This window comes from Geotrypetes seraphini, chromosome 3, assembly GCF_902459505.1.
Source record: "Geotrypetes seraphini chromosome 3, aGeoSer1.1, whole genome shotgun sequence".
NCBI classification, from domain to species: Eukaryota; Metazoa; Chordata; class Amphibia; order Gymnophiona; family Dermophiidae; genus Geotrypetes; species Geotrypetes seraphini.
In genome coordinates, this window is record NC_047086.1 from 245,447,056 (window position 1) to 245,474,723 (window position 27,668).

Below are 27,668 nucleotides of genomic sequence, written 5' to 3' on the forward strand. Positions count from 1 at the left end.
TGCAGTCAGATTTTAGATTGGATCACAGTACAGAGACTGCTCTGTTGGTCTAAATGATCTACATCGAGGGTGATGACAGACTCACTTCTGGTCCTCCAAAATGTAGCATTTGCTTTTGACACAATTCACCTTAAACCAGTGGTGTTACCAAGAGCGGGACACTGGCTGTAGTTAGCCTCAGGTGTAGCCAGTAAGGGAGTGAACGAAAAAGCTGTGTGGCCGTCAGTTCTGTTGGCCCCCACCCCCTCTGACATCAACTTCCTATTCTGAGGGGATTGGTGGCAGAGCCGATGACTGTGCACACACAGATCTCAGGCCTTTAACCTCTTTAACACCCCCCCCCCCCCACACACACACATACTGCCTGGAGGGAGGGGTGCTCTGTTCTGGGGTGGTAACCAAGCCAGTACGCCACATCCATAAACCAATTTTAAATCGACTACAGAATCTGAGAACTGGTTACAGTGGCTTGAATCCTATTTAAGCAGGGGATAAGAACATTAGAATTGCCATACTGAGACAGACGAAGGCCCGTCAAGCCCAGGTTTCCAACAGTGGCTAACCCAGGTCCCCAAGTGCCTGGCTAGATCTCAAGAAATAAAAAAGATTTTATGCTACTTATCCTCAGAATAAGCAGTGACTTTCCCCAAGCCATTTCAATAACAGCCTATGAACTTCCCTTTTAGGAATTTATCCAAACCAGTTTTAAACACCACTAAACTGATTTCACCACATTCTCCGGCAATGAATTCCAGAGTTTAATTACATGTTGTGTGAAGAAATATTTCCTTTTGCTTTAAATCTACTACTAGCAGCTTCATCGCATGCCTCCTTGTCCTAGTATTTTTGGAAAGAGTAAATAAGTGATTGGCATCTACCCTTTCCACTACACTCAGTATTTTATAGACCTCTATCATATCACCCATATATGCCTTTTCACTCCCTATTTATGTAGCGTCTATAAGCAGCTTTGGGTTTCATATATCTATACTGATGACACACAATTACTGTATATACTTGAATATAGGATGAGATTTCTGGGCCAAAATATGGCCCAAAAATGGGGGTCTCATCCTATATTCAGGTCAACATCCAATGACCACCCGATCCCCTCCCAGACTTGTTACAGGCCTTAACCAGCCTGTGGTATGACCTGATAGGCCGGGATAGGAGGGATCCCTCCCATCTCCCATCCGACTAACAATTTTTTTTTAACACCCCCCCCCCATGTACCTTTTTTCACTGTTTTTAATCCCTGGTGGTCCAGCGGTGTATGGGGCAGGAGTGATCTTTCCTCGCACCTGCCCCATGCTGAGCCTCTCCTTCCCTGGATGTCTGCCTCTGATCTGGCGGCCAGCGGCACACCTGAGAGGACCGAGCTTTTCGTGCTCTCTGTCTGGCCCCGCATCGCTGTCTGATGGCTGCCACCATTAGAGCCATGCAGTCAAAGGAGCTCTGCTGTTCTTTGGCTCACATTTACTAACTGCACTTCGTGTCTGTCCTTTGCCAGCAGGGTGTGCATGTCACATTCCGGCAAATGCCAGCCCTTTCCTTTGCTTCACCCATATTGGCTCTTCCTCATGAAGAGTTGTGTCTAGTAGTTTTGTTCTTAGAATAATATGTCATGCTGACCAGAATTAACATTGGGCTCACTACTATTTTCAGCATTGCCTGTGGAACCAATTAAAGAACTTGACATTTACACTAGGTAGTCCCCAATTCTTAGGTCCTGTGGCATAGTTTAATGATAGGTTACAGATTACCAGTAGTAGGTCTTAGGTTCTATACTTTAGTTACTTTGGAACTCTGGAGGGAATACTGGTCATTTGTTACTATTTATTTTACCAGTTTTCCCTACTGTTATTGTTAGGTGCCATCGACTCGTGCTTAAATCCTAGCAACTTGATGAATTGTGGATCTAAAAAGAAATTGTTTTGTGCTAGACTGGAAAGGTCCTCCAGAATCATCCCCATAGTTGTTTTCAGCCATCTGATTGCAAATCGCCCTCTTCGCCTAGTTCCTTTGATCTTCCCAAACTTGATGTCTTTCTCCAGTGATCTCTCTCTTCTGATGGTGTGACCAAAATAAGACAGTTGTAACTTCATCATTTGGGCTTCGAGTGACATAGCTGGTTTGATCTCTTCCAGAATCAATTTGTTAGTTCTTCTGGTGGTCCATGGCATTCCTAAAATCCTTCTCTAACACCAAAACTCAAATGAGTCAATCTTCTTTCTGTCTTATTTCCATAGTGTCCAACTTTCACATCCGTAACTGACCACTGAGAAAATGAGTGCGTGGACAAATCTGATCTTCGTTTAGACTGTTACCTTCTTGCCTTTGAATACTTTGTCTAGAGCCTTCATTGAAGATCGACCAAATGCTAGTCCATGGAGTATTTCCTCCCTGCTAGTTGCTTCTTTTTTACAAAAGAGCCCAGGAGATTGAAATCCTTTACAACTTCTATTCTATTGCCTTCAAGCTCAAAATCTTCATCATTTTCCGTGTTCATGATCTTTGTCTTGTTTATGTTCCGTTCTAATTTCATGTTTTGACTTTTGGCTTTGACTTTTCTCAGTAGATACGGCATGACTTCCTCGCTGCTGGTGATGAGCGTTATATCAACTGCATAGCGCAGGTTGTTTATATTTTGGCCACCAACTTTGAAACCAACACTTCCAAATTTGCTTTTCTGAAGATGGTTTCACTGTACAGGTTGAACAGGTAAGGTGACAAGATACATCCTTGCCTAATGCCACATTTTATTGGAAACCAATCAGTGTTGCCGTATTCAGTTCTCACTGCAGCTTCTTGATTTTCATATAGGCTCTCTATTAGCTGAGTTATGTGTTTGGGTATTCCCATTTGCACTAGAGTTCTCCATAGTTTATTGTGATCCACACACTCAAAAGCTTTGCTGTAGTCAATGAAGCAAAGGTATAGGTTTTTATTGTATTCTTTGCTCTTCTCCAATATCCATCTAACATTGGCAATAATGTCTCTTGTTCCTTGACCTTTTCTGAAACCAGCCTGAACATAGTTCTTGCTCAACATATGATTGGAGCCTTTGTTGCATAATTTTCAGCAATATTTTACTGTTGTGTGGCATTAATGCAATTGTTCTGTAGTTATTACAATCCTTGGTATCACCTTTCTTCGTTATAGGTAAGAATAATGATCTTCTCCAATCAGTTGGTCATGTTTTTTTCTTCCAAATCTGTTGACTCTGTTGAGTGAGGGCCATGATTGCACCTTCTGAGCCTTTTATTAGTTCAATTGGGATACCATCAATACCAGGTGACTTGTTTTTTAATAAAGCTTTAATGGCTACTATGACTTCTTTTAAAATATCTGGTCCTTCTTTGGCTTCAGATTCCAGTTTAATTTCACCAATGTTATCCTCATTGTCTTGTTTATGTAAATTTTCCATATATTCATTCTTATTTGCTTCAGTTCCCCTGAAACATCCCCTTCAAAAAATGGTTCTGATGTGGATATCTCACCATATCCAAAAAAACGAATGATGCAGAGTGCAAATTTTATTTTGAAGAGTTGACATAGGCTTGCAAAATTAAGGGGCGTGTTTACTAAAGTGGGGTAGTTTGTACTTACTGAGCGGTAAGTACCAAATCGGTGCTGTAAATGTTGGGAGCATGCCCAGTATCTTCCCATAGTTACACTACTAAAAAAAAAAAAATAATAAAATCTTTAAATCACGGTAACTGCATTGAGAGATCCTCTTTATGTGCATCGGTGACATGTACATGGTTTATAAAATAGTTTTCTCTAAGCATGTATGTATTTCACCAGATCAGTTGTAGTTTACGTAGCTGCATTTTAGCCACAATTTTAATTTTTCACACAAGATGCATGCCTGGGGCAGCGTGGGTGTTTCTGCACTAATCAGTAAGCACAGCTATATTATCGCACGCCACTTACAATTAGGTGTTAGTAAGGGCTCATGTGTTAATTTTTATTATAGTCATGCATTAATTGCAACATTACCGCATGATCATTATTAATATGGAAAATTAGCCTTTTTTTGTCGGTGCTAAAAATGGCCTTAGTACACGGGAAAGACCCATATCAGGGCACACTATGGCCAGTTTTTTTCCCTGTAACTTAATAAAAGGAACCCTTTGTGTTTTAAACATTTTTCAGATATATTATACTTTACAGTTGTTATTCTACCTTTAATTTTATTTGTTTAGAGACAGCATAGAAACCTAAATAAAGCAAGCTTAATTTTCAGGACACTTAATGAAAAAGCCCTAGTGAATCAGGCCCGTAAGTTGCTCAATATTTTTGGGCATCAAAAATTAGTGCTGTTTGAATATTCAATATTAGTATTAAGAAAGAATGAACATTCCATTTTTAAATCTATGCTCAGGAACAACCCATCCAGATACATTTTGTAAAGGAGCATAAAGTCCTGTGAGCCTCTAATCTAGATCTTGTTTTCATATGTCCCAATGAGGCCTCTCTAATCAGAATTTGACATCACAGCTACCCAAGTGGGTGCATTACCTATTTTGCAGCTTCATATTCCATCAGGAGGTATGTGTATAACAAGAACCCCCCCCCCCCCCATAATTACAATTTTCTTTCAACTTACCTAAATCAGGCTTTAGTTCAGTAGGTAAACTTAATTTTCTTGACATCTTTGCTGAAAAATAAAATATACTCTTAAAAATAAGATATTTGATGTCAATGAGACTTTCCACAAGCAGACTGAGCTGCACAGCTCTGTGGGACTGAACAGCCTCAGTGCCACAGACTGCTCCATTCACAGAAGAGCATTTCTTTCATGTTGACACTTTCATTTCCTGCCCATCATAGGTTTTCAGCCTTTTGGGCTAAATACAAACCTAAGATCCAAACCATGAGCTGAGGATGGTACTTCCTTGACCCTTTGGCTTAAAATGCTAATCTGCTACCCAACCCCCACTGAAGAAATGAAAATATTAAGACAGTGGTTAAAAGAGGAGGGTTAGATCTGCTTAAAAAACCCCTTCAAAACATATTGTACTAGCGATAATTCATTTTCTAATGCAGGCAAAAATGGACTTCATTGTTACCTGCCAAACAATCTTACAAACATCTAGTATGTTGCAGTTCAAGGTCTACTTAGCTTTCCTTTCCTGATCAAAATGATCAGATTCTGCCAGAATTAAGCTACTCTTAATCTGCCCTGATTGCCAGGTACAGGATTAGCAGAAAAAATACATGAATGTCAGAAAAATAGACAAACCAACCAGGAAGGAAACCGTGCAAGTCACCCTAACTCCAAAATCCCACAGGTACTGCTTTATAAATACAATAACTTTAACAGCTCACATAGATTCCTAATATTTTAAGTGTGCTCACAGATCATAAATCAAAGGAACAACCGATGAGTCCCATTGAGAACTTTGTGATCTTTACTGATAAGTTCTAAGCACTTATAGTTGGGCAGTGTGCTGTGATTAGAACTTATCAATAAAGACCACAAAGTTCTCAATGGAACTCATGGGTTGTTCCTTTGATTTATGATCTGTGAGCACACTTAAAATATTAAGAATTTATATGAAACTGTTAAAGTTTTTGTATTTATAAACAGTACCTGTGGGATTTTGGAGTCGGGAGGTCTAGGACAGTATCCTGCAAACTTTTTTGAAGCCATGGTACATTAAACTCAGGTATAACCATCAAAAGAATCTACTCTTCAAAATCACAATTTAAATTCATTCAATCAGTCATTCAATAATTTACCAATATAATATATAAATTCATCATGTAATCATATAAATTCATTCAACACTTTATTAATATTACTATAATCATCAATTAATACACATATAAACAAATAACCAAAAAAGGCAGAGGAATCTAATCGTTCATGCTATTATCATAATCTCATCAGTCATTTCATCAATCACTTATCTCGAATAGCACCAAACTTCAGCTTAAATTCAGCTAGTTCATCCTTCAATGTTGAATCCACCAAGATATCAGGAACAGATCGGAGTCCTTAGCCATTAGTTCATATGCTCATGTGCAGAATAGTTCCAAAGTCAACACAATAGGTAAAGTGTAAGTGCAAGTGCATAAATCCAATAGAGTGAACCAACGTTTGGGCGGCGGCCTTAATCGTGGCTCCTGGTCAAGTCAGCTTCTACTTCCAGCCTGCGGTACTCTTCCTCTTGATAAAGAAAGATATCGAAACATGGCTCGTGTTGAGGAGGGAGTTGAAAGTCTTTTGGAAGATGATTTTATCTGTTTGCTTTATATGTTTTTGAACACTGTTGGATCACTCTATTGGATTTATGCACTTGCACTTACACTTTATCTATTGTGTTGACTTTGGAACTATTCTGCACATGAACGTATGAACTAATGGCCAAGGACTCCGATCTGTTCCTGATATCTTGGTGGATTCAACATTGAAGGATGAACTAGCTGAATTTAAGCTGAAGTTTGGTTCTATTCGAGATAAGTGAGTGATGAAATGACTGATGAGATTATACTAATAGCATGAACGATAGGATTCCTCTGTCTTTTTTAGGTTTTGGTTATTTGTTTATATGTGTATTAATTGATGATTATAGTAATATTAATAAAGTGTTGAATGAATTTATATGAGTACACGGTGAATTTATATATTATATTGGTAAATTATTGAATGACGGAATGAATGAATTTATGTTGTATTTGTTGTTGTTTGTATCAATAAAAATTGTTTGAACTTAAATTGTGATTTTGAAGAGTGGATTCTTTTGATGGTTATATTTGATTCGATTTGAATCCATTGTCTGTTTTTTTTATTTTTTTCTCTCAGGGATTCTGTTTTGTTTACATTAAACTCAGAGCCACGGCTGGAGGGCATATGGAAATGTGCAGATGTCAACATGATGATGTCACGTGCATGTGTGACATCATCATGTTAACATCTGTGCATGCACGGAGGCCCTCCAGCCACGGCTCTGAGCTTATTACTACACCGGTGGTAGTGGAGTGCTGGAGGAGATGAGGTACGGAGAGGAGGAGAGGCACCGGTGCTGGTTGACTGCCTATAGGACATGCCTTTCGCCACAAGAGCCACAGCCTCTCTTCCTTGCCAGTGTCTCGCGGCACACTCGGAAACTCGCTGCGGCACACAGTTTGTGATATACTGGTCTAGGATTAGAACAGCAGTGTTCAGTGAAGGATAGTCAACTCCAAAGGTCAGAAGTCCAGGATATCCACAGGGAATATTTTAAAATAAATTTATGATAATGATAATGTTTTGCTTTCCTAAAATCCTGGACTATTTATGGCTTTTGAGAACTGAAGGTGATGAGCCATACTTATGGAATGGGCCAAGGCCTTATTAATACTATATTTTGCTTAACCTTTTGTTTGGCATTGTTGCTCAGAAGCAACATATGTTTCCTATAGCTTTATGGGAGATCTGCATCTTCAAATGCCTGTTACTTGGCACTGTTGCTCTCGTTCAGCATCAAGTTATGTAAAGCAGCAGTTTCACCATCTGCCAATTAAAGGGTTAACAAAGCATCAGCAACTACACAGAGTAAAAGCAGGGCCAGAAAGTGGTTTGTTTGGTTCCCACAATCAAAACGGCATTCCACTGCCCCTGTGGTTATCCATGGCTTTTAGCATTTGCCAATCGCAGCTTTAAACAATGCTGTTAGACCTGGATCATTATAAGCACAACTTTCAACAAGTCCATTCAACCTTTAAAAAATTCAGAGTTTGATTCTGAAGATGTAGGATATATTAATATTCCTGAAATAAGGAACCATATTTTTGAGGCACTGACAAAAACAAACTCAGGTAGTCCATATCAAACAGCAATACTATACTACAGACTTTTCTTTTTTCTTAATTTATACTCTAGTCTTCCTTCTCAAGTCATTGCACTTATTTCTTATATACCACAGGATGCATTTTGATTTTGTTCCTGTTTCATGCGGGAACAGGAAACCAAATCTGATTGAGTAGAATATTGTTGGAATAGTCATCTTGCCGAAACCCCAAGACAAGCATACTTGCAGAAACATGGTCCATGTCAGGTCTCTCAATAAAATTTGTTCTTCTACACCAGGGCTGCCCAAGTCCGGTCCTCGAGATCTACTGGCAGGCCAGGTTTTCAGGATATCCACAATGAATATGCATGTGAGAGATTTGCATACCAAGAAGGTAGTGCATATTCATTGTGGATATCCTGAAAACCAGGCCTGCCAGTAGATCTCGAGGACCGGACTTGGGCAGCCCTGTTCTACACCAACTTTTGAGGTCCAATGTGCTACTTTCTGCTATGCATTCAATAGGTGCCTTAGAGGAGCTTACATTATATTTGCGTTTTTAAAAAATTGTTTTCAATACAGGAACTATATAATCAGTGATGTGCATATTCTACTGGGAAACAGCACACACTCTTTTGGGAGAATGTGCACTGTTTATGAAACAGAAAATACTCATAAAATTTCAGTTTTTCTTTCTTGTTTTGAGCAATGCATATGTATGCCATTAACATTTCCCATGTCATATCAAACAAGTGCACATTCCTACCTCAAGTCAAGCAAAAGGATATTCAACGCTTATACTGCATACATTAAAAGAACTTCAGAATTTTTACTGTTGCATGAAATTTCAGAAAGTGGTACAGATACAAGGATGTGATGTTTTTGCCAGTATAACATTTTTGTGAACTGCTGTGCTGGTTGGTCACTGACAATATCTCACTCGGGCTAATGTATGTTTCCCTCTCAAATTTTTCTTCAATGAAAGACAGGCAACTCAACAGAGAAAAATAAATCATCGTAAAATGTAATTGATAGATTTTAGCTTCCATATGCGTACTGTTGATTATGATCTAATGCTACAGATGTATTTTTTATGGTAAACAGTATTGGGTTAAATTTGTTCAAAGATGATTATCAATACATAAAATGTACTTTCATTACTCAAAAATTTTAATAATAATAATAACTTTATTTTTTTCTATACCGCCACAATCTTACGACTTCTAGGCGGTTTACAGTGAAGAGAGCTGGACAATCAGCGAATTACAGAATACAATTAGTAAAAATATTTCTCAAGTTATCAGCATGGTGTTTCAAGTTTAAGTTTCAAGTTTATTTTTGACTTATTGAATCGCTTAATTTAATTTGCTAAGCGATTTACAGATAAAAAATAGATACATCAGATTAATTATAAAAGGATACATAAATTTGACACATTATCATACAAAATAATAAATAAAGTCATACAAACTAACAGATACATGGGGAAAGAAAGGGTAGAACTACAATCGTATATATAAAAGAAAACATAAATGGTAAAAAAACAACAGGTAGGGGAGATAACGGGGAAATAAAAAGATAAAAAAGGAAAAATTTGATAATAATCCTCGTGTATCTGATTAGGAGATAAATCTATTAGAAACATAGAAACATAGAAAGATGACGGCAGAAAAGGGCCATAGCCCATCAAGTCTGCCCACTCTATTGACCCACCCCATTAAGTCTGAATGCTAATGACCTAGTTCCTTAACTCGACCCTCGTAGGCATCCCACTTGGATGTCCCATTTATTCTTAAAGTCGAGCACGCTGGTGGCCTTGATCACCTGCACCGGAAGTCTGTTCCAGTGATCTACCACCCTTTCTGTGAAGAAATACTTCCTGGTGTCACCACTAAATTTCCCTCCTCTGAGTTTGAGCGGGTGTCCCCTTGTGACCGAGGGTCCCTTGGGAAAGAATATATCGTTTTCCACCTCGACACGACCCGTGACGTACTTAAATGTCATATTGAACAGTGCTGTCTTAATTTCTTTCCGAAATGCGCCGTAGGTCAACTTAGCTCTGTTGATGTAATTGCCTAGCCAAATATGAAGATAGTACATTCACGAAACAGCTTTTATACAGTACTTATTTCCTCTGAACTGCTTCTGTCAAGAAGGATATAATTTTGATGCTAAGATGTATATTTAAACGTTGTTCATAAAGCCATGAGCTTTATCTTTTTTGCAGTATGGACTTCAATAGTGATTGTAAAATTTTCAAATTTGCTTAAGGAACTGCTGTGGAGACTTACAGCTGACATAGTTTCAAGTTTCTTTATTTTTGATATACTGTCTATCAAAATAAATGTCTAAACGGTGTACAATATAAAAAGATTGAAGAAAACAATTAAAATAGGTAAATAAAAGCAACATATCAAATATTAAAAATACTAGACGGATTCACATTGACGTACATGGAACGAAAGGGAAGCTGGGGAGGGAAAGGTTTTTAAAAATACATCGAAGTAAAATTAGTAAAAAAGGAAGGTAAATGTGGAGTGGTAAAACCTTAGGGTGGGGATCGCTTCAGAAGAAGCATTTGGTGTTTCAAGTCTTCACACGAGTTAAAGGTTTGAGAAGCTGGTACTAGAGAGTAAAGGTGTCTTTAAAGAGAAAAGTTTTAAGTTTGGCTTTAACTTTTTCAAGAGAGTTCTCTAATCGAAGATCTAATGGGAGGGCATACCACAGAGAGGGGTTGGTGAGTGAAAAAATGGATTTGCGAGTAGTATCGTAAAACAGTTCACGTACTGATGGTATGGAAAGTAGGTTTTGATTGTTAGATCAGAGGGCCCTGGATGATGAGTATGGGATCATAAGAGCTGACTAGTTATTCTCATCCAGTCAAACCCCAGGATCAACTTGATATTTAGTTCTTTTATTGGCTTGTTTGCTTTTAGATCTAGGGCAGTCCCAAGAACTGATCCAGATTTAATATGTGTGTGCTACTCTGAAGAGTTGAGCAAATCTTTTCAAAAATAAGTCTGATAGAAAACTTGCAGATCTCTCAGAAAAATTAACCCCCCCCCAAAAAAAAATGGAAATTGTTTATAATTAGATATTTTTCCAACTATTATTAGAAACTGGTTTTAGATTTCTGGAAGCAGGTATCAGTGGACTTTTGAGATCTCTGCGAATGCACATCAACTGATTTTACCCCTAGCACTTGGAGAAAATTTGTGCTTTCCTGGCAAATATGGGGAGCATTAAATTTCAAAATTAAACCAAGCTCAAATCTACCCAATTCAATTTTCTCCTCAGATTTTTTTGCAATCTTTATCTGGACTCTAAAAAAAAAAAATCTTTGCGAAATTTAAAAACATCTAAGGAAGCACATCAGATAATAAAAATTCAAATAATTTATATTCTGGAAAGTCTACATACATCAATACCAGTATTACAGAATGACTTAAAAATATGATTATAAATCAGAACAAAACAAAGATAAATATTGCTTTTCAAAGGAGTAGAGTCACCTAGTGGCAGAGAAGATAGTTTTAAAATGGAATCTCATCATAACAAAATTTTATAACCCCTTTTGATGTGCCAGAACAGAAGACCTTAATCTATAATCAATATGCCAATGTAACTGCTTGTAATTATAGTTAAAAAAAAAAAAAAAAAAGAATACCAATTCTTGTATTTAACACACACAAAGTATGTAAAGTACAGTGCTCCCCCGAGATTCGCGGTGGTTCTATTCCATGTCAAAGCAGCTCCTGATTAGATAAGGCTACACTTCGTGCAGGAAGAGGTGGTCGGAGCGAACCGCAAATGTTTTCCTGCACTCGCGGCGCTCTGGCTGCCCTCTCCTTGTTGGTGGTTTGCGGTCCGAAAATACCGCGAATGACCGGGACCATGAACCACTGTCGCGAACAACCGGGGGAACACTGTATATCTAAAAGGAACATGGGCAGCAGCCATTGTGATGGAGGACCCAGCGTGGGGAGGAGGGGTGCTCCTTCTCTATGGGGGCGGGAAAGGAAATGCTCTGTTCTAGGGGTGTACTCCTTCAGTTTCGGAGAGGGGAGGGGAGTGTGGGAGTAGCGGCTGCTATGCAGAGTTTCAGTTGAAAATGCACTAGCATTTTTGACTGAAACTGAAACAAGGCCAAAGACCAATTTCAAGATGGTTTTGGCATTGAAGGTGAAACCAAAATGTGTCCAACCTCTACCTGTGGGACTGTTATACTACAGGTTGCTGACTCCTAAGGTAAATCAAGGCATGATAAAAGCTTGCCTTTTACTGCACTTTAATAACTTCCCCCTGAGGGGGAAATTCATCAAAGGGCACTATTACTTTAATGTGCATTAAATGGGCATCTATAGCTTTTAGCTTGTGTTAATGCAGTAGCACCCTTTGATGAATGCACCCCTAAGTCTCACATAACTGCTGATCAATAGCAAATGAGACTAGATTTTGTATACAGTACATCATATTTGACCTCATAAAGATCCAAGAAACATTCACACGTGAGTCGAAAGTAGTTCACACATTCAAGCAAATCTACAGAAGCGATTTCATGTTTTGGATTTGCTAACTCAAACCCTACTGAAATGTTATAGCAAGACCTGAAGCAAACTGTCTAAGGAAGTCCTGAAATCCTAGAGTTTAAATACTTCTCTATGTAAGAATGGGCTAAAATTCCTAAGGGTGACTTTTTACAGGAAATACTCCGCAGAAGTTATTGCTGCTCAAGGGTTACTAATAATTACTGATATATGGGTAATATACTTTTTATTTTAAGGATGCTAATTGCTGAATCTTTTTATTGACTATGGAGGGAATACTATGGAGAGCTATCTTTAAGATGTGTTCTTTTACCACTAACTTGTGCTAATTTATCACAGGTCCCATTTTATGCAATGAGACCTAATTACTAATAACTGGGCTTCAAAATATATCCCTATTATCTGAGTTATTAATTTATGTTCAAATCTGTTTTATTATGAATACAAAACAACAAAGAAGACAACAAAGTCAAAGGAATTAACTTCCAACAATACAAAAGTTGCCTCATTGTTTTGGTAGAACAAGAGGAGCAGTTGGTCCTTGATCTGCCTGGGGCTTTGCGTAGCCTTCCTAAGGGAGGTTGGGGGGTGTCCCCTCTGTGTCTTCTTGCTCGCAAATGCATTTTGCAATCCTAGACTGTTTCTGAGCTCCCTCTTTTTGGACCTGGAGAGCCCTGGTGCATACTTTAGCCATGTGGGAGGTCTGAGAGGCGGTTGGTCACCCTCGTTGCAAACGTTGCTTTATGCTTGTGTGGGGAGTCTATTTGGATTCCTTATCTCCTCGAGGTTGCAGTCTCCTTTTGAATCCTCTTGCTTAGCCTTGTTGAGGTCCATCGCGCTCACTCCCGGGATCGGTCACTGCAGGCATTTTTTTTCTGTTGTTTGTTTGTTGGGATGGAGGCTTCTTTCTGCGGCTGCCAAGGGCCACCAGAGCACGGGCCTTTGGTATATTAGAGTTTTGTGGTTATCTTCTGTATGCTTCATGGGAAAGGGGGGAGGTGTTTGTTCAGGGGGTTATTGCTGCTTGGGTAGGGTTTGGGGGACCGGGGGGGGGGGGGGATTTCTACTTTTGTTATCTGAATTATTAATTTAATTGGGTTATTTTTTTCTTGTCACTATTTAGATTAGAAACTAACCATTTTCTGAGCATAAACTTCCTAAAATAAAAACCATCCTGGGACACACAAAGGTTCTTCTTTATAAACCACATGCAGTTTTTGATAATGATATTTTCTTCATGGCATTTTACAAAGGCCCGGATTCTATAAACAGTGCCATTGTCAGCGGCTGCCTTAAAAGCGGCCACCAATCACGTGATGGCACCAGGGTTTTCAAGGCCTACATTTCTGGCGCCTACCTTTGACGTGAATCACGCCTACGGAGGCGCTTTACAATGCCTAATGCCACTTCTGGCGTTAGCTAAGCCTACAGTGGTATTAGGCATAGTAAAACACCTCCTTAGGTGCGATTCTGGTGCCATTTTTTTAGGTGTCGGTAGTCGCCAACATTTTTGTTTTCAAAACACTTTCAGTAAGTTTCAAATGGTGTTTTCAACTTAACCCCCTCTTTTACTAAGACGCGGTAGCCGTTTTATTGCGCGCTAAACGCTAACGCATCCATAGAATATAATGGATGCGTTAGCATTTGCTAATATTTAGTGTGCGCTAAAATGGCCTTAGTGTGCGCCTTAGTAAAAGGACCCCCTAAATTAGGCACTGGTAGGGCACACCTACCAGGACCTAATTTAAGGCACCATTTATAAAATCCAGTTAACTTTCCCTTTTTTCTTTACTTTTTATGAGTATGGATTATTAGTATCCTTTCCTATTTTAATAGAGTTCTTTTTCTGACTTTGGGCTTCACGGCAAACACTCCGATGACCATTAATTCCCTATGGACCTCGGAGCGATTACCACAGCAGCAACTCCTAGCTCGGCTTTGTAAAACAGGGAGGAGGGTTTGTATGTGTTTTATATTTTACTAGTCTTTAAGCCCGTTACATTAATGGGTGCTAGAATAGATGTGTTTGTCTGTCTGTGTTTCTTTCTCTCTCTCTCCTTGGCCGCTGTCTGTATCCTTCTGTCTCCCCCCCCCCCCCCGAGCACAGCTGTCTGCCCCCAGGATACACCTCCCCCCCCCAAAGCAGCCCCCTTTCTCTCTCTCTGTCTCTCTATGGCCCTCTTCTGTTTTCCCCCTCCCCGAGCAAAGCTGTCTGTCTCAAGCACACCTCTCCCCATCTCTTCATGGCCCCTTCTGTCTCCCCCCCAGCACACCCCTCCCCCCCCAAAGCAGCCACCTTTCCCTCTCCCTGTCTCTCCATGGCCCCTTCTGTCTTCCCCCCAGAGCAAAGCTGTCTGTCCCCAGCACCCCTCCCCCCCAAAGTAGCCCCCTTTCCCTCTCCCTATCTTTCCATGGCCCCTTCTGTCTCCTCCCAGAGCAAAGCTGACCCCAGCACACCTCCCCCCAAAGCAGTCCCCTTTCCCTTTCTCTCTCCCTCTCCATGGCCCCTTCTGTCTCCCCCCAGCACACCCCTCCCCCCAAAGCTGCCCCCTTTCCCTTTCCCTCACCCCCTGGCTCCCGGTATTGATCCTCTTCTTACCCTCCCCTCCATCCCGGCGTCTTCTGGCCTGCTCCTCTTCAAAGCAGCCTGCGATCTTGGTGGCCGGCTTTAGCGAACCTAGCAAGCCGCTCTCCAACTCGGTAGCACGTTCCCTCTGACGCGATCCCGTGCGTCAGAGGGAGCGTGCTACTGAGGTTGGAGAGCGGCCTGCGAGGTTCTTTAAAGCCGGCCACGATCCACGATCGCAGGCTGCTCTGAAGAGAAGGATCAGCGGCGGCGGCGGTGAGTGAGGTGACACGGCAAGGACGCGGGCAGGCAGCGAATGAGAAGCAGCGTGAGTGAGGGCGGGCGGTGACGCACCGAGGACAGGGAGAGAGCACAGTCGCGTGCCTTCAGCCCCTGCATGCGCCGTGAGGTTAGTATGTTGCCACAGAAGCACACCTCATGGCGCCACACCTCACGAATTTTCGAGAGCGCATGCGCGCTCTAGCTTTTTATTATTATTGATATTTGTACACTGTTGTCACCTTTAACAAGAAATGGCGATATATCAATTTTTATTTTTATTTTTAACATAGTCAGGGCTGGGGAACCGGTGATCTATAGTAAATATAAGATGAAATTTAATGTTGATATACTAGTAGAAAGTAATGTGAACATGAAAAAATCCCAACTATAAGTATTCAAGGTTGGATTCTACTTTAACAGTTACTGGTTAGGTAAAGGCCTAAAATCCTTAAACTAGTGGATAGTAGAAGTTAAACTGCTATTTTTAGTGTATTTGTTAGCTTTTTTTAAAAGCTTAACACAAATTTTACCGCACAGTAGTTGCAAATTTTACATGGCTGGCTGTGTTTTGGCACATGCTTACATTAGGGGTCCTTATTTGGAAACAGAAGGCGGCTTAGACAAACGCTATATAGTGTAATCATATAACAGAAGCAGCTTTTCATTAACAACTATTTGTGCTGCCGTCACTGTAAACACTGATCGTATGCATCAACTGTTATTAAAATTATATCACGAAACCAAGAGTGTTTCTCTCACAATTATCCAATTGCTCTTCCAGTTATTAATAGAAAGCTTCTTTCATTATATGATTAGACTTGTTAGGTGCCATTGACTTATGCTCGAGTCCTAGCGGCTTGATGAATTGTGGATCTAAAAAGAAATTGGTTTTGTGCTAGTCCAGAAAGGCCCTCCAGCGTCATCCCTATAGTTGTTTTCAATGTGTCCAGCCATCTGATTGCAGGTTGCCCTCTTGGCATGGTTCCTTCGATATTCCCAAACATGATGTCTTTCTTCAGTGATCTCTCTCTTCTGATGGTGTAACCAAAATAAGACAGTTGTAACTTCATGATTAGACTACAAAACATCTAAGTCTAAGCCTCTTTCTGTTTGCATAAAAGGACCTCTGATGCAGGCACGTGAAATTTGTTGCCAAATAACATGCTCAAAACTACTAGTAAAGCTTTAACCTTTACCAGTTACTCTTAACCCCTTATTTACCTCTTCAGTATGTGTTCTTTTGATCATTCTTATTGTAGAGATCCTAGGGACCTGGTATGGGGTGCTAGCAATGACATTTAGAGACTCTACCAGAAATAATATACTTTTACCCAACTATGACATCACTAGTTGCTCCAGAGAAGTGTCCAGGATTGTAATGAGGGGAGGAGACTTGCTCTGCAGGGAACTTCCCCTGGGTATAATACCCTGTGTTCACTTCAAATCCCTATCTTTGGCTCTTTGCCTTCCCAGCTGAATGACCTGTTTTGAGGAGAGGGACACCCATCCTAAAAATGCGCACAATCTAAGCTTAAGAAAGTACAGGATATAGAGACACCTGACTATCCTAGTTAGGACAGTCTAGAATGAGAAGTCTAGGAGCATTTAAAGTTATAGTAGCTGCTTAAGCTGTACACTGTGGCTGGCACAGTGAGGATCTGCTGCAGCTCTTAGACTAAGGACAAAAAGGAGATGTTTGGTTTAAGTTATGCATTTCCAGTAAGGCAACCAGGACCACCAGGAATATTGCTACTATATGAGTTTCTGCCAGGTATTTGTGACCTGGATTGGCCACCGCCAAAACAGGATGCTGGGCTAGATGGACCATTGGTCTTAGTATGGCTATTCTTCATCTACTCAAGTTGCTGGAACAGTACCTCAGGCTGAAGAAACGTGAAACAGGAATATGTTCCCAGGGGCCAACACACTTTCTATGAGGACTAATTCATCTAAGAGCTGCTTTGGAGTCTCAGAATTTCTGGAGTCTCAGTACAGCTAGCAAAATAGACTATAAGGCCTGGATTGCTAGGGTGCCGATATCAGCGCCTGTCTAAAAAGCGGCCGCCAATTACGTGTCAATCGCACGATGGCATCCTACAGAGAACTGCACCTCTGTGAAAGATAGGCACTGGAAATGTAGGCTAGGGTTTTTCAGGCCTACATTTCCAACACTTATCTTTGTTGTGAATCGTGCCTAACACCACGTCCGGCATTAGCCATGCCAATGGTAGCGCTAAGCACCATAAAGCACCTATGTAGGTGCAATTTTGGCCTTTTATTTAGGTGGATAACATAAACGAATGGCTATACACAAATAAACTTTCACTTAACATTGACAAATCTTGTGGACTCCTACTCCCTACTAAAAAATCTGAATCATTACCAGGAACTATCTCTATCAAATCCATCCCACTACATATGGAAACTAAAATTAAACTACTTGGCGTCATTATTGATAGAGATCTCTCCTTTCATGAACATATTAGTTCCGTAGCAAAGGTCTGCTTCTATAAACTTCGCATCATTAGATCATTAATTTCCATTCTAAATACTGATTCTATTACTATATTGACCCACTCTTTAGTAATTTCTCACTTAGACTACTGCAACTCGCTCCTTAATGGCCTCCCACAAAAAGAACTACGACGCCTTCAACTGATACAAAATACCGCAATAAAACTTATCTATAAAAAAAACAAATACGATCATGTCACTCCTCTCTTAAAGGAAGCCCACTGGCTTCCAATTTCTTATCGTATCACTTATAAAATTATTCTACTCACTTTCAAAATCAAACTTTTACATCAACCTACATTCCTCGATAAACTCCTTATACCTCAAAGTTCCACTCGCATATTAAGATCATCTGACCAAAAACTTCTCTATATTCCATCCCTTAAAGATTTTTATTATTCTCGTAAAACAAACTTCGCTATAACAGCCCCTACTTTATGGAACTCACTTCCACAACACCTCCGCGACGAACAACAACTAGTCAAATTCAAGATCAATCTAAAGACTTTCTTATTTCGAGATGCTTTTAATCAAACCTAAAAGCATCTTCTCTCTCTTCTATCGGCCAGCAAGCTTCCATTATTTTAATGATCCCCTCCCTTTTGTTCAATCCTCCCCCCCACCCTCTCCGTCTCACCTATTCAATGTAACTTTTTCCCTTTCCACACTTACTGCCCTCACACTCCAGTACGTCAAGTCTTTGTCATTTATGTTTAACTTTAGACATCTTTTTGCACATACTACTACATTTAATTCTTTTTTTAATAAATTTATTGTTAACCGGCCAGACAATTGTTTGATGGTCGGGATATTAAAAACCAATAAACTTGGAAACTTGGAAACTTGGTGGTAGGCACTTTGATTTTACCATTTTCATCATTTTAAATAGTGTTTCTCAATTAACTAGGGCACCTACCAGCACCTAAGTTTCAGAACTCTTTATAGAATATCTCCCTCAGTGACTATCACTTTGATACTTGTTTATACTACATGCTAGTACAAATAAAGAGAGGACATTCCCACATTCTCACAAGAAGAGAAAGATACAAGGGAGATAAAGACACTTTGTAAATACTGTTTACTTACTACCTCTGCCAAACTGACTGCCTCTGCTATTATTATCCCAGTTATTCACTAAGAAGAATAAAAACTTTAGAGTAAACAAACTGGTTCAGAACTTCATACTTCGAGCAGTCTGACTTTTGACTGAAGAAGACAGCATGTACTGTATAGAATAATTGCCCACTGCCTCCCGGCATTAGTCGATCCTGGCCCTGGTCCTGAACCAATAAATTAGTTAGGTGAATGGTCCCCCCATAAGCTCTTGTCCTGCCTCATAATAAATGAAACTCCTAATCTCTTTTATCTCTCTTGAATAGATTATAAACTCTACCCAATAGGGATTGTCGCTGTGTACACTTATTTAGCTCTATAGAAATAGTAGTACTATTTACCATCTTAAAATCTGACATTTATCTCATTGTTGGCAGTGAGCTTCAGGGTAGTTTTCTTGGACTGTACCAACAGTGGTGCAAATATATTGAAGTGCCACTCTGGGTGTTACATAGGATGGAGGACTTAGGAAACACTGGCTAGTGCAAGCAGCAAAAAATGTATTAGCATGTCTTGAGACAAAGCACAGGTATGAAAGGTTAACAGACCAAACAGTATATGCAAGAAGCTATGATACCTATGGAAAGAAGGGAAGTCCCAGTAAGTTCATGCCGCTGCCAGTTCCAATCATTTTTTTTGTACTTATGCCTATTAAACCTCATGCCTTATTTCTTTGTGCCTGAAGACATCAGTTTGTGGGAGAACAGAAGATGCTACACACAAGCCTGTTGCCTAAATCCACCCATTGTACAGGTATGTCAATGGTGTTGGTTCTCAGTATAATCAACTTCTGATGGAAAAACAGCAATGAGTGCCAGTGATGGAACATCATTTCAAATACTTACAATAAGCCAGCATGTATATGTCTACTGTTGCATTTATTGTTTTATATTATCATATTATATGTGGGGGGTTCTCATTTCTAGTTATAATAATAAAATAAACCCAGATAAAACACTTCAGCTATGAGAATCTGATTTTTCCATTAAAACCAATAAACCCTTGAAAATGATGACCCTTGCGATGTCATCTCCACAGATTCTCCTTACTGTCACAAGGGATGACAACAGGAATGCTATCCAGCTATTGTCAGCAAGAAATGACTAGAACTTGGAGAGCAAAGTACAGGAGCAGGCCAGTTGCCACTGGAATGTTCTACTCCTCCACTGAGGCTCTTGGTAGAAAATACCTAGGAGGGCAGAGGAGCTTGCCTGTAACGCCCCTAGCTCTCTTGTTTTTCCCGGAGCCTCTGGATGCTGCTTGCAGAATAATAATAATAAAAATTTATTTTCTTGTATACCGCCAGCAGTTCTAGGTGGTTTACAACAGAAGAACTGAAACATTTCAGTTAAAAAATACAATTTCAGAAAACACAACTATTATAACTACCACATCCATTAAATACAGCATCAGATAAAAAGTGCATTTAAAATACAGAGCCTAATAAAAAATACCTTCTTAAATATCAACATTCTTGTTTATCAAATAGGTGAGTTTTCAATAATTTCCTAAATGTAAGATAAGAATAGGCTTGAACAATCAGCGGACTCATCCAGGAGTTCAACTTCCCTGCCTGATATTCCAATGTCCTGTCCAAAAGAGTCTTAATGACAGGCCTTCCAGGGAAGAGGAACATACCTGAATTTCTGGTACATTTTAATGAATTAAACAGTTTCAGGTAAGATACCAAATAGGAAGGTAATAAACCAAAACGAGCCTTATAACAGATACACCTAAAAAATACTCTGGCCTCAAAAGGCAGCTAATGCAGTCTAGCATAAAAAGGACTAACATGATCATACTTCTTAAGTCCAAAGATTAAACAAACTGCTGCATTCTGAACTAATCGAAGCCTTAATAGAATCTTTTTTGGTAGCCCCAAATAAACAATATTATAATAATCTAGAGTTGACAGTACATTAGACTGGACCAGCAACCGAAAGGACTCTAGATCAAAATACTTCTTAATGGTCCTCAATGTCCACAAAATTGCAAAGCTTTTTTTAAATTAATGAATCTGTATGCTTCTTAAAAGTTAAACTACGATTCAGAATTATTCCCAAAATTTTCAAATTTGGCACTGTCTCAAAACTTTGACCCTACAATTGAATAGTTGTTTCCTGAATTTTATCATTAGGGCTAACCAAAAAAACTTAAGTTTTTTCAGAATTAAGCTTTAGTCTGAACTGTAGTATCCACAATTTTCTACCTTTTCCAAAATGTTAGAGATTTGAGTAATCAATTCATTCGAAACAGCCTTCAGGGGAACAAAATGGTAATGTCATCTGCGTATATATAAAACGTCACATTTAAACTTTGAAGTAAATACGCCAAGAAGGGAGAAAAGAATGGCATCTGCAGCGCTGAGGCCAAAAAGGACCAAATGAGACATCACGCTAAGGCTGGCTTGCTTCCACAGTTGCTGTTATGATTGCAATTTGCCTCACACTAGGGCAAAATGTTCTGTGTGGCCTGTTTTGCTTCTGATTTAACAAAATAAAAAAAAATAGTTCAATCTACAAGACTAAGGATCAGACCCTCAGCACTTTTCAGATATAACAAAGCAAACAAAACCAATTTTTATGTGGTCTAGGCCGGGGGTTTCTATTCTCTTTGCATTTTAAAATTAATTTTTCAAGTAAATCCTGGGAAAGATTTTTGTTTCTGTTTGTAGTTCATTTAGGGACAGGTGTTTATTAAATATATTAAGTATGTGATCGGCATTTTGGTCTCCATTTTCGAAACTCTTGTTAGTGGCTTAATAGAGGAACTACTATGTTTTAACAGCATAGGCTTCTGCTAACAATTAATGCTGTGCTTTAGGTTAGCTTGTGTGAAAATTTCCATATTAACCACCTAAGGTGGAAGAGGGTGTGTGTGAACTGGGTAGGGAATATACTTTATAATTAACACAGAAGTAGTTACTACATGTTTACTGTAGGTGGCAAATAATAAGAAGCAAATTAAGTGCCAATCACTTAATGCAGAGAAAAGTTGTTGCTTTTTTTTGTTTTGTTTTATCATGCATTAACTGAATGGCAAAATGCTGGGAATATGTCCAACAGTTACTGCATGTTAAATCTGCCCATTAACCTGTGGTAACGCCAATCGCTTACCACTTTATTTATTTAGGTGGTTACTTAGGACTCCTTTTACTAAGCTGCAATAGTGTTTTTAGCGCGCGCTAAACCCGCGCTATGTGGCTAGAACTAGTGTCTAGCATGCGCGGCAATTCTAAGCGCGCGCTAAAACTGCTATCGCAGTTTAGGAAAAGGAGCCCTTAGTGTTAGCCTTTAGGACTGCCAGTATGATGTGATCCTGATTATTTAAAGGAAATCAACAAAACATTCTGAATTCCTCCTCCTTTTGATAAGATACTTTTAAAAAAAATGGAAATGAGATACCTTTATTAATTATATGTGGATCCTATTCAGAATGTACATAGGAACGTGCTAGTGATTTTCCAAAGGTTGTCACCAAATTTTTGAAACAATTGCAAGGGCTCAAACTATTGTGCTTGAGGTAACACATTCTTAAAAATGTACACACAGCATAAGGACAGCATTTAAACTCTTCAGAAATGGTAAGATCTACTAAAAAGCTCACGTACTACAAAACAGAGTGGGTTTGAGGTTTCATACTACATCAAAATGTGGAAAAAAAACTTTACATTTATTTAATTTTTCATAAACCTAGGGTTACCAGACATCCAGGAAAACCCGTGCCTGGAAGGATTTCTAAAACCCGACTGTCCGGATTTTGGAAGTCCCTGACCTCAGGGCTGCATCTGGAGGACATCTGCACATGCGTCGATGCAATGATGTCATATGCATGTGAGCACGCATGTGACATCATCACAACATCTGCACATGTGCAGATGCGGTCCCCAGCTTGGAAAGGTTTGTGTGGAGGTGGGGTGGGGGGGACAGGTGGAATGAGACAGGACTGGGGGCGGAATGGGGGAGGACCAGGTGTCCTCTTTTTTCATAAAGGAAATATGGCAACCCTACATAAACCATCTAGAAGGGAAAGGAGAGGGGAATGGGGGCTTGTACACTGCCTTTCTTGTGTCAGCACTGGGATTTGATCTCACAAACTCTGGGTGCAGAGGCAGCAGCTCTACGAGTGAGCCACACCTTCCCCCAAAGCCCAAAAGCTATCAACCAAAAGAGTTACTGTTTAATAAATCATGTAGAACTTAGCTTAGTGCATTATACATGTTTAAACAAAGATTTGTTTTAAAATCTATAATCTATAAGGCTAATTACCTTTCCTTGTGGGGGGAAAAAAAATCAAACATATCATTAATTCCCCTACAGCCCAAGTGATCTATTGGCTTTCCACCATATTTTCTGCTAAGTCCATAACAGGGTTCAATCTACAATTTTTAAAATTGTTTTCAGCAAACAATTTTAAACTTTCATTTCTTAAAAGTGTATGACAAATTTTGACTAGAATAGAGATTCATATATTCCTTAACATTGAGGCTTTATGCATGCAGGAACAGAATTTCTGGTTTGAACAAGAGGAATAGGAAATCTAACCAAAAGTGATAAGAGCACGTGCAAAAAATATCTAGTTGATTATTTTGTATAGCTTGAACCCTGCTGACTTCATGTAAAATATAATTTAAATCATTATTAATAGAGTGCATTATGTAAATTAGAGAAATATAGTCCCATTTGCCTTGATTTTTGTTAATCACTGTGCCCATAAACCTCAGAACAGAAGCAGCCCAAGGGATTATCAGCAAGCATAAGAGAAGAAAAATAAATAAGTATGCGAGTTCTCATTTTTGCTGCTGCTGAGTTAGTGTTGTATAGAGCAAGGCACTGGATTAGGGGAAAAAACTGAATTCACTCTTTCATACCTATGTCAATGACTATCGCCTTGGAAAAGTTTCTGCTTCTTGACATCACTGAAAATAACATTTCAATATAAAAATGTCAACATTTAACAAAAGTATATCAAATATTATCTATTAAAAAGTTTAAAAATACTGTACCCTTTTCTATAAATTTATTCATTTTTTGGTCATCATCAGTCATGTTTGGAGAAGCATGACCTATATGAGTAGAGAATAAAACGTGTATTTTCAAAGGGTTCATTCACTGAGAATAATTGACTGGCAATAAACCAAACAAATGTTCCATTCTATGGGCCCCCTTTATAAAGCTGCATTAACGATTCCTGCGCGGCAAATGCAATGCAGCCAATTCAATTCCTATGAGATGCATCACATTTACTATGGTTTTGAATAAGGGGCCCTATGTCATGGGATAGAAATTTCTCCACATTATTGAGGTTGTATTGGCAGGATCATTCCCACGTCTCCTGAAGAAAGTAGTGTGTGTTTCTTTGATATAGAAATTTAAGTCCAATTTTGGTGTTAGAATTAGTGTAAATGACCACACATAAGACAATTAAATAACAGTTCTACAAGAGGGCATCTCAATGTACCACACAACACCACAAACATAGTAGTATGATTACAAGGTAATGAAATTATACTGTAGTATGAGACTGTGAAATGCTAACCTGAACCTTTGCTTTTACTGGCTGAGAAATGTTTTATTTTGCACCTATAGCCCAGAAAAACTATACTGGTAGAACAGATTTTTTTTTAAGGCACATATCCTGAAATAGGCCTTCAACATACCCATAGAGCATGGACAGCAATCAATAACGATACTGATTGACGATAAGTCAACTCTTGTAAGCATATCCTATGGGGGCAAATTTCTAACAGGCCAAGGGGTATGCAATTGCATGGATACATTGTACCCAAAGGACACAAAGTTCATTTTTAAGAGGAAAATTCTATGTAGGGTTCCCCTTTGAAAATGCAACCAGCCATGGAGAATTAAGGATAGTTCAGCCATTCACTGTTACCTACTTTGAAGATGCTAATGTAACTGTGTAAACTATAGGCACTTTTACCTGTAGAAAAGAGAGGGGCACTATTTAGTAGGGCTTTCTATGCAGGTAAACAGCAGGAAATTTTCCTTGCAAAGTGTATCCACATTGCACAAAGGTCACACGGAAAAGATGATTGAAGGTAAGATGTACTACTGCTATTATAAAATCCATGAATTGCTTTAAAATCTGTTACATGGTAACACAAAGGTATAACCTATACAATCCACTGCACATTTTCTCTCTTAAAGGAAGGAAAAGACCTCAGGTGCTCATGCAAATCAGAGTCTAGACTAGGGGTGTCCAACCTTTTGGATTCCCTGGGCCACATTGGAAGAAAAAAAAAATTGTCTGGGGGCGCACAAACACTAACAGTAGCTGATGAACAAAAAAATGGTCAAGCAAGTCCCAAATATGGAATCATTAATATAGAAGATGTAGGTATTTAATAATAAACCTTCATTAAAGGGACACTGTGGAGAGGAACCCCCAAAAAAGCAATAATACTTTCCCTGGACTGAGCGATCCTCCATGTGCGCCGCTGACAGCGGAAGCCTGGTTCTCCCATTCACTTCTATTACAGCGACGGTGAGCCTCTTCAGAAGCAAACCTCATCTGTGCGAGGATGCTGAAGCAGCTGTCAGCAGCACACATGGAGGATCGCTCAGTCAGGGTAATTGTTACTGCTTTTTTGAGTTCCTCTCCACAGTGTCCCTTTAATGAAGGTTTATTATTAAATACCTACATCTTCTATATTAATGATTCCACATTTGGGACCTGCTTGACCATTTTTTTGCTCATCAGCTAGTGTTAGTGTTTGTGCGTCCCCAGACAATGGCGGGATGCACTGGGGAGGGGCCTAAGGCCCTGATTGGCCTAAGAGCTTACATTCTGGGATGCACTGGGAGTTGCCTAAGATTCTGATTGAATTACTGAATTAAGTTCAGGGATATTGTTCGACACACACTAGGTCAGAAAGAGTCAAAATCCAAAAAACATATAACTGACCATGTAAATAAGACAAGCCTTTGAAGAGTGATTAAGAAATATTGTATAAAATTACTCTGAGATGTGAAACTCTGAAAGGAAGGCTACAAAACCTCCCTTGGGTAAAGAGTTTACCTTCCAGTCATTGTTTTTTGATCACGACCTGGAAAGGCTAAAGAGTTCAAACTGTTTCAAAAGTTCAAAATAACTGGTTTGTTCTTGTTGTTAATATCACTGCATACTTGATGAAAAAATCCACTTAGCTGTTAAACAGGAGTGAGGGGGTCCCAATGTGGCCCCGTTTTGTTCCCTGCTTCAGGTGACCCGATGTAAGCTGGTTCAGATTGAATCCGAGTTGATACTAATGCTGGAATAGCATAACTGCGTGACTTGCAAACAAACGCATCATAGCTGGGGAGTCAAAAAGATAACTTCTTGCAATTCAGACCACGCGCTGGAAGGTAAACTCTTTACCCAAGGGAGGTTTTGTAGCCTTCCTTTCAGAGATTCACATCTCTGAGTAATTTTATACAATATTTCTTGATCACCCTTCAAAGGCTTGTCTTATTTACATGGTCAGTTATATGTTTTTTGGATTAAGATTCTGATTGGCCAGATCCCCTAGGTCCCTCCTATAGGGGGGGTTTGGGGATCCAGGTGGGCTACGTTGAGGGGGTGCCAGCGAACTTTCGGGAGGGGGTGGGGGTGTCGACAGGAGAGATTGGGCATCTTTCCTGCCAGCGAACTTTGGGGGTTTCAGTCCGGTAGGAGAGAGTGGGCATCTCTCCTGTTGCGATCGTTGCAGTGTGTGTGGGTGTCACAGTGGGTGTGGGCAGGAGGGACTGGGCATCCCTCCTGCCTTGATCATTGCGGGGGGGAAGAGTTCCACGATTCTCTAATCGTGGTTTTAGGCAAAGGACTGGTCACTCCCATGCCTAAAAGGTCTTGTTGTGGGTATTTGGGACTTGGGGAAATTTTTTTGGGGGAATAGGGCTTAAAGGTAGATGTAGTGGCGGTCTCGGCAATTAAATACCTGAAGGTAGGCCATTCTCGAAGAAAACCCACATTTTGGATATTTTTTTTCTAGAATGGTCATTTCCCTGCTGCCTAATTTGGATGCCTAGTGCCTTAGGCCAAAAAGGGACTTAGACTTTTTTTCAATTATGCCCCTCCACGTTACTATCTCTGGGAAAAGGTGACTAAAGTCACCAGAAATAGAAAATGAGGTTTTAATGAATTTCATCAGAGCAAACGATTTGTAATTCAACAGTCCAAACTCTACCCTTTTATGTGAAAAAATAAGAAAACATTACAAATGTAACTTTTCCAGACATGAAAAATCAGCCATTCTCAACATTTTGGATCTGCTACTTTAGCCACCTTTTACCAGTGATGGTCACATATCACATCTCAAATAAAACGATAAACTGTAATATTTTATGGACGTTTCCTCTCACTCACTCAGTGCAGCTTTCACTCTTGTCCTGTATCTGCTTTAATGAACTTGTGTTTTGGAATTAGAATGATGTATGGATGAAACTATGGGATATTTGAGAATGGCAATGCTCAAGGAAACAACAACCCAAATGGTAGGTGAGATGACTGTGTCCTAGGAAAAGGACAGGAAAATGCAGACTAGGAAGAGCAGATCTAATAAGATTCATTTACTTGCATTGCACACTGATTTGAACTCATGCTACTTTACAGATGGAAAACTAAACCATTATGTTGGGCTATAGTTCCAGTTAACTATTTCATCACCTTTAAAGATATCTAAAGCTTTTGATTTAATTTTAAAGAAGCAACTTAATGGGATTTCAAGAGTGGCCTAATGTCTATTGCAGTGGGTTGGAAACCAAGGAAGCCAGGATTCAAATCTTCCTGATGTTCCCTGTGATCTTGGACAAGTCAACGAACACTCCACTGCTTCACATAAGAAACTTAGGGCCTCTTATATCAAGA

At 39.5% G+C, this 27,668-nt stretch overlaps 1 protein-coding gene across 11 annotated transcripts in view; it reads right to left on the reverse strand.

The window, feature by feature from the left end:
• The window catches only part of STXBP5 (syntaxin binding protein 5), a 904,657-nt gene that overhangs the window by 73,523 nt on the left and 803,466 nt on the right, over positions 1-27,668 (reverse strand). For 3 of the 11 annotated variants that reach the window (XM_033939585.1, XM_033939587.1, XM_033939586.1), the window contains exons 20-22: positions 23,809-23,868; positions 23,674-23,721; positions 4,613-4,663 (exon numbers count right to left, since the gene is read on the reverse strand). The exons of 3 other annotated variants lie outside the window; for them this stretch is intronic. In XM_033939585.1, the coding sequence (XP_033795476.1) occupies positions 4,613-4,663; positions 23,674-23,721; positions 23,809-23,868 (159 nt within the window). The remainder of the gene's footprint in view (positions 1-4,612; positions 4,664-23,673; positions 23,722-23,808; positions 23,869-27,668) is intronic. 5 more of the 11 variants (XM_033939588.1, XM_033939589.1, XM_033939592.1 and 2 more) reach the window with 3 other exon arrangements.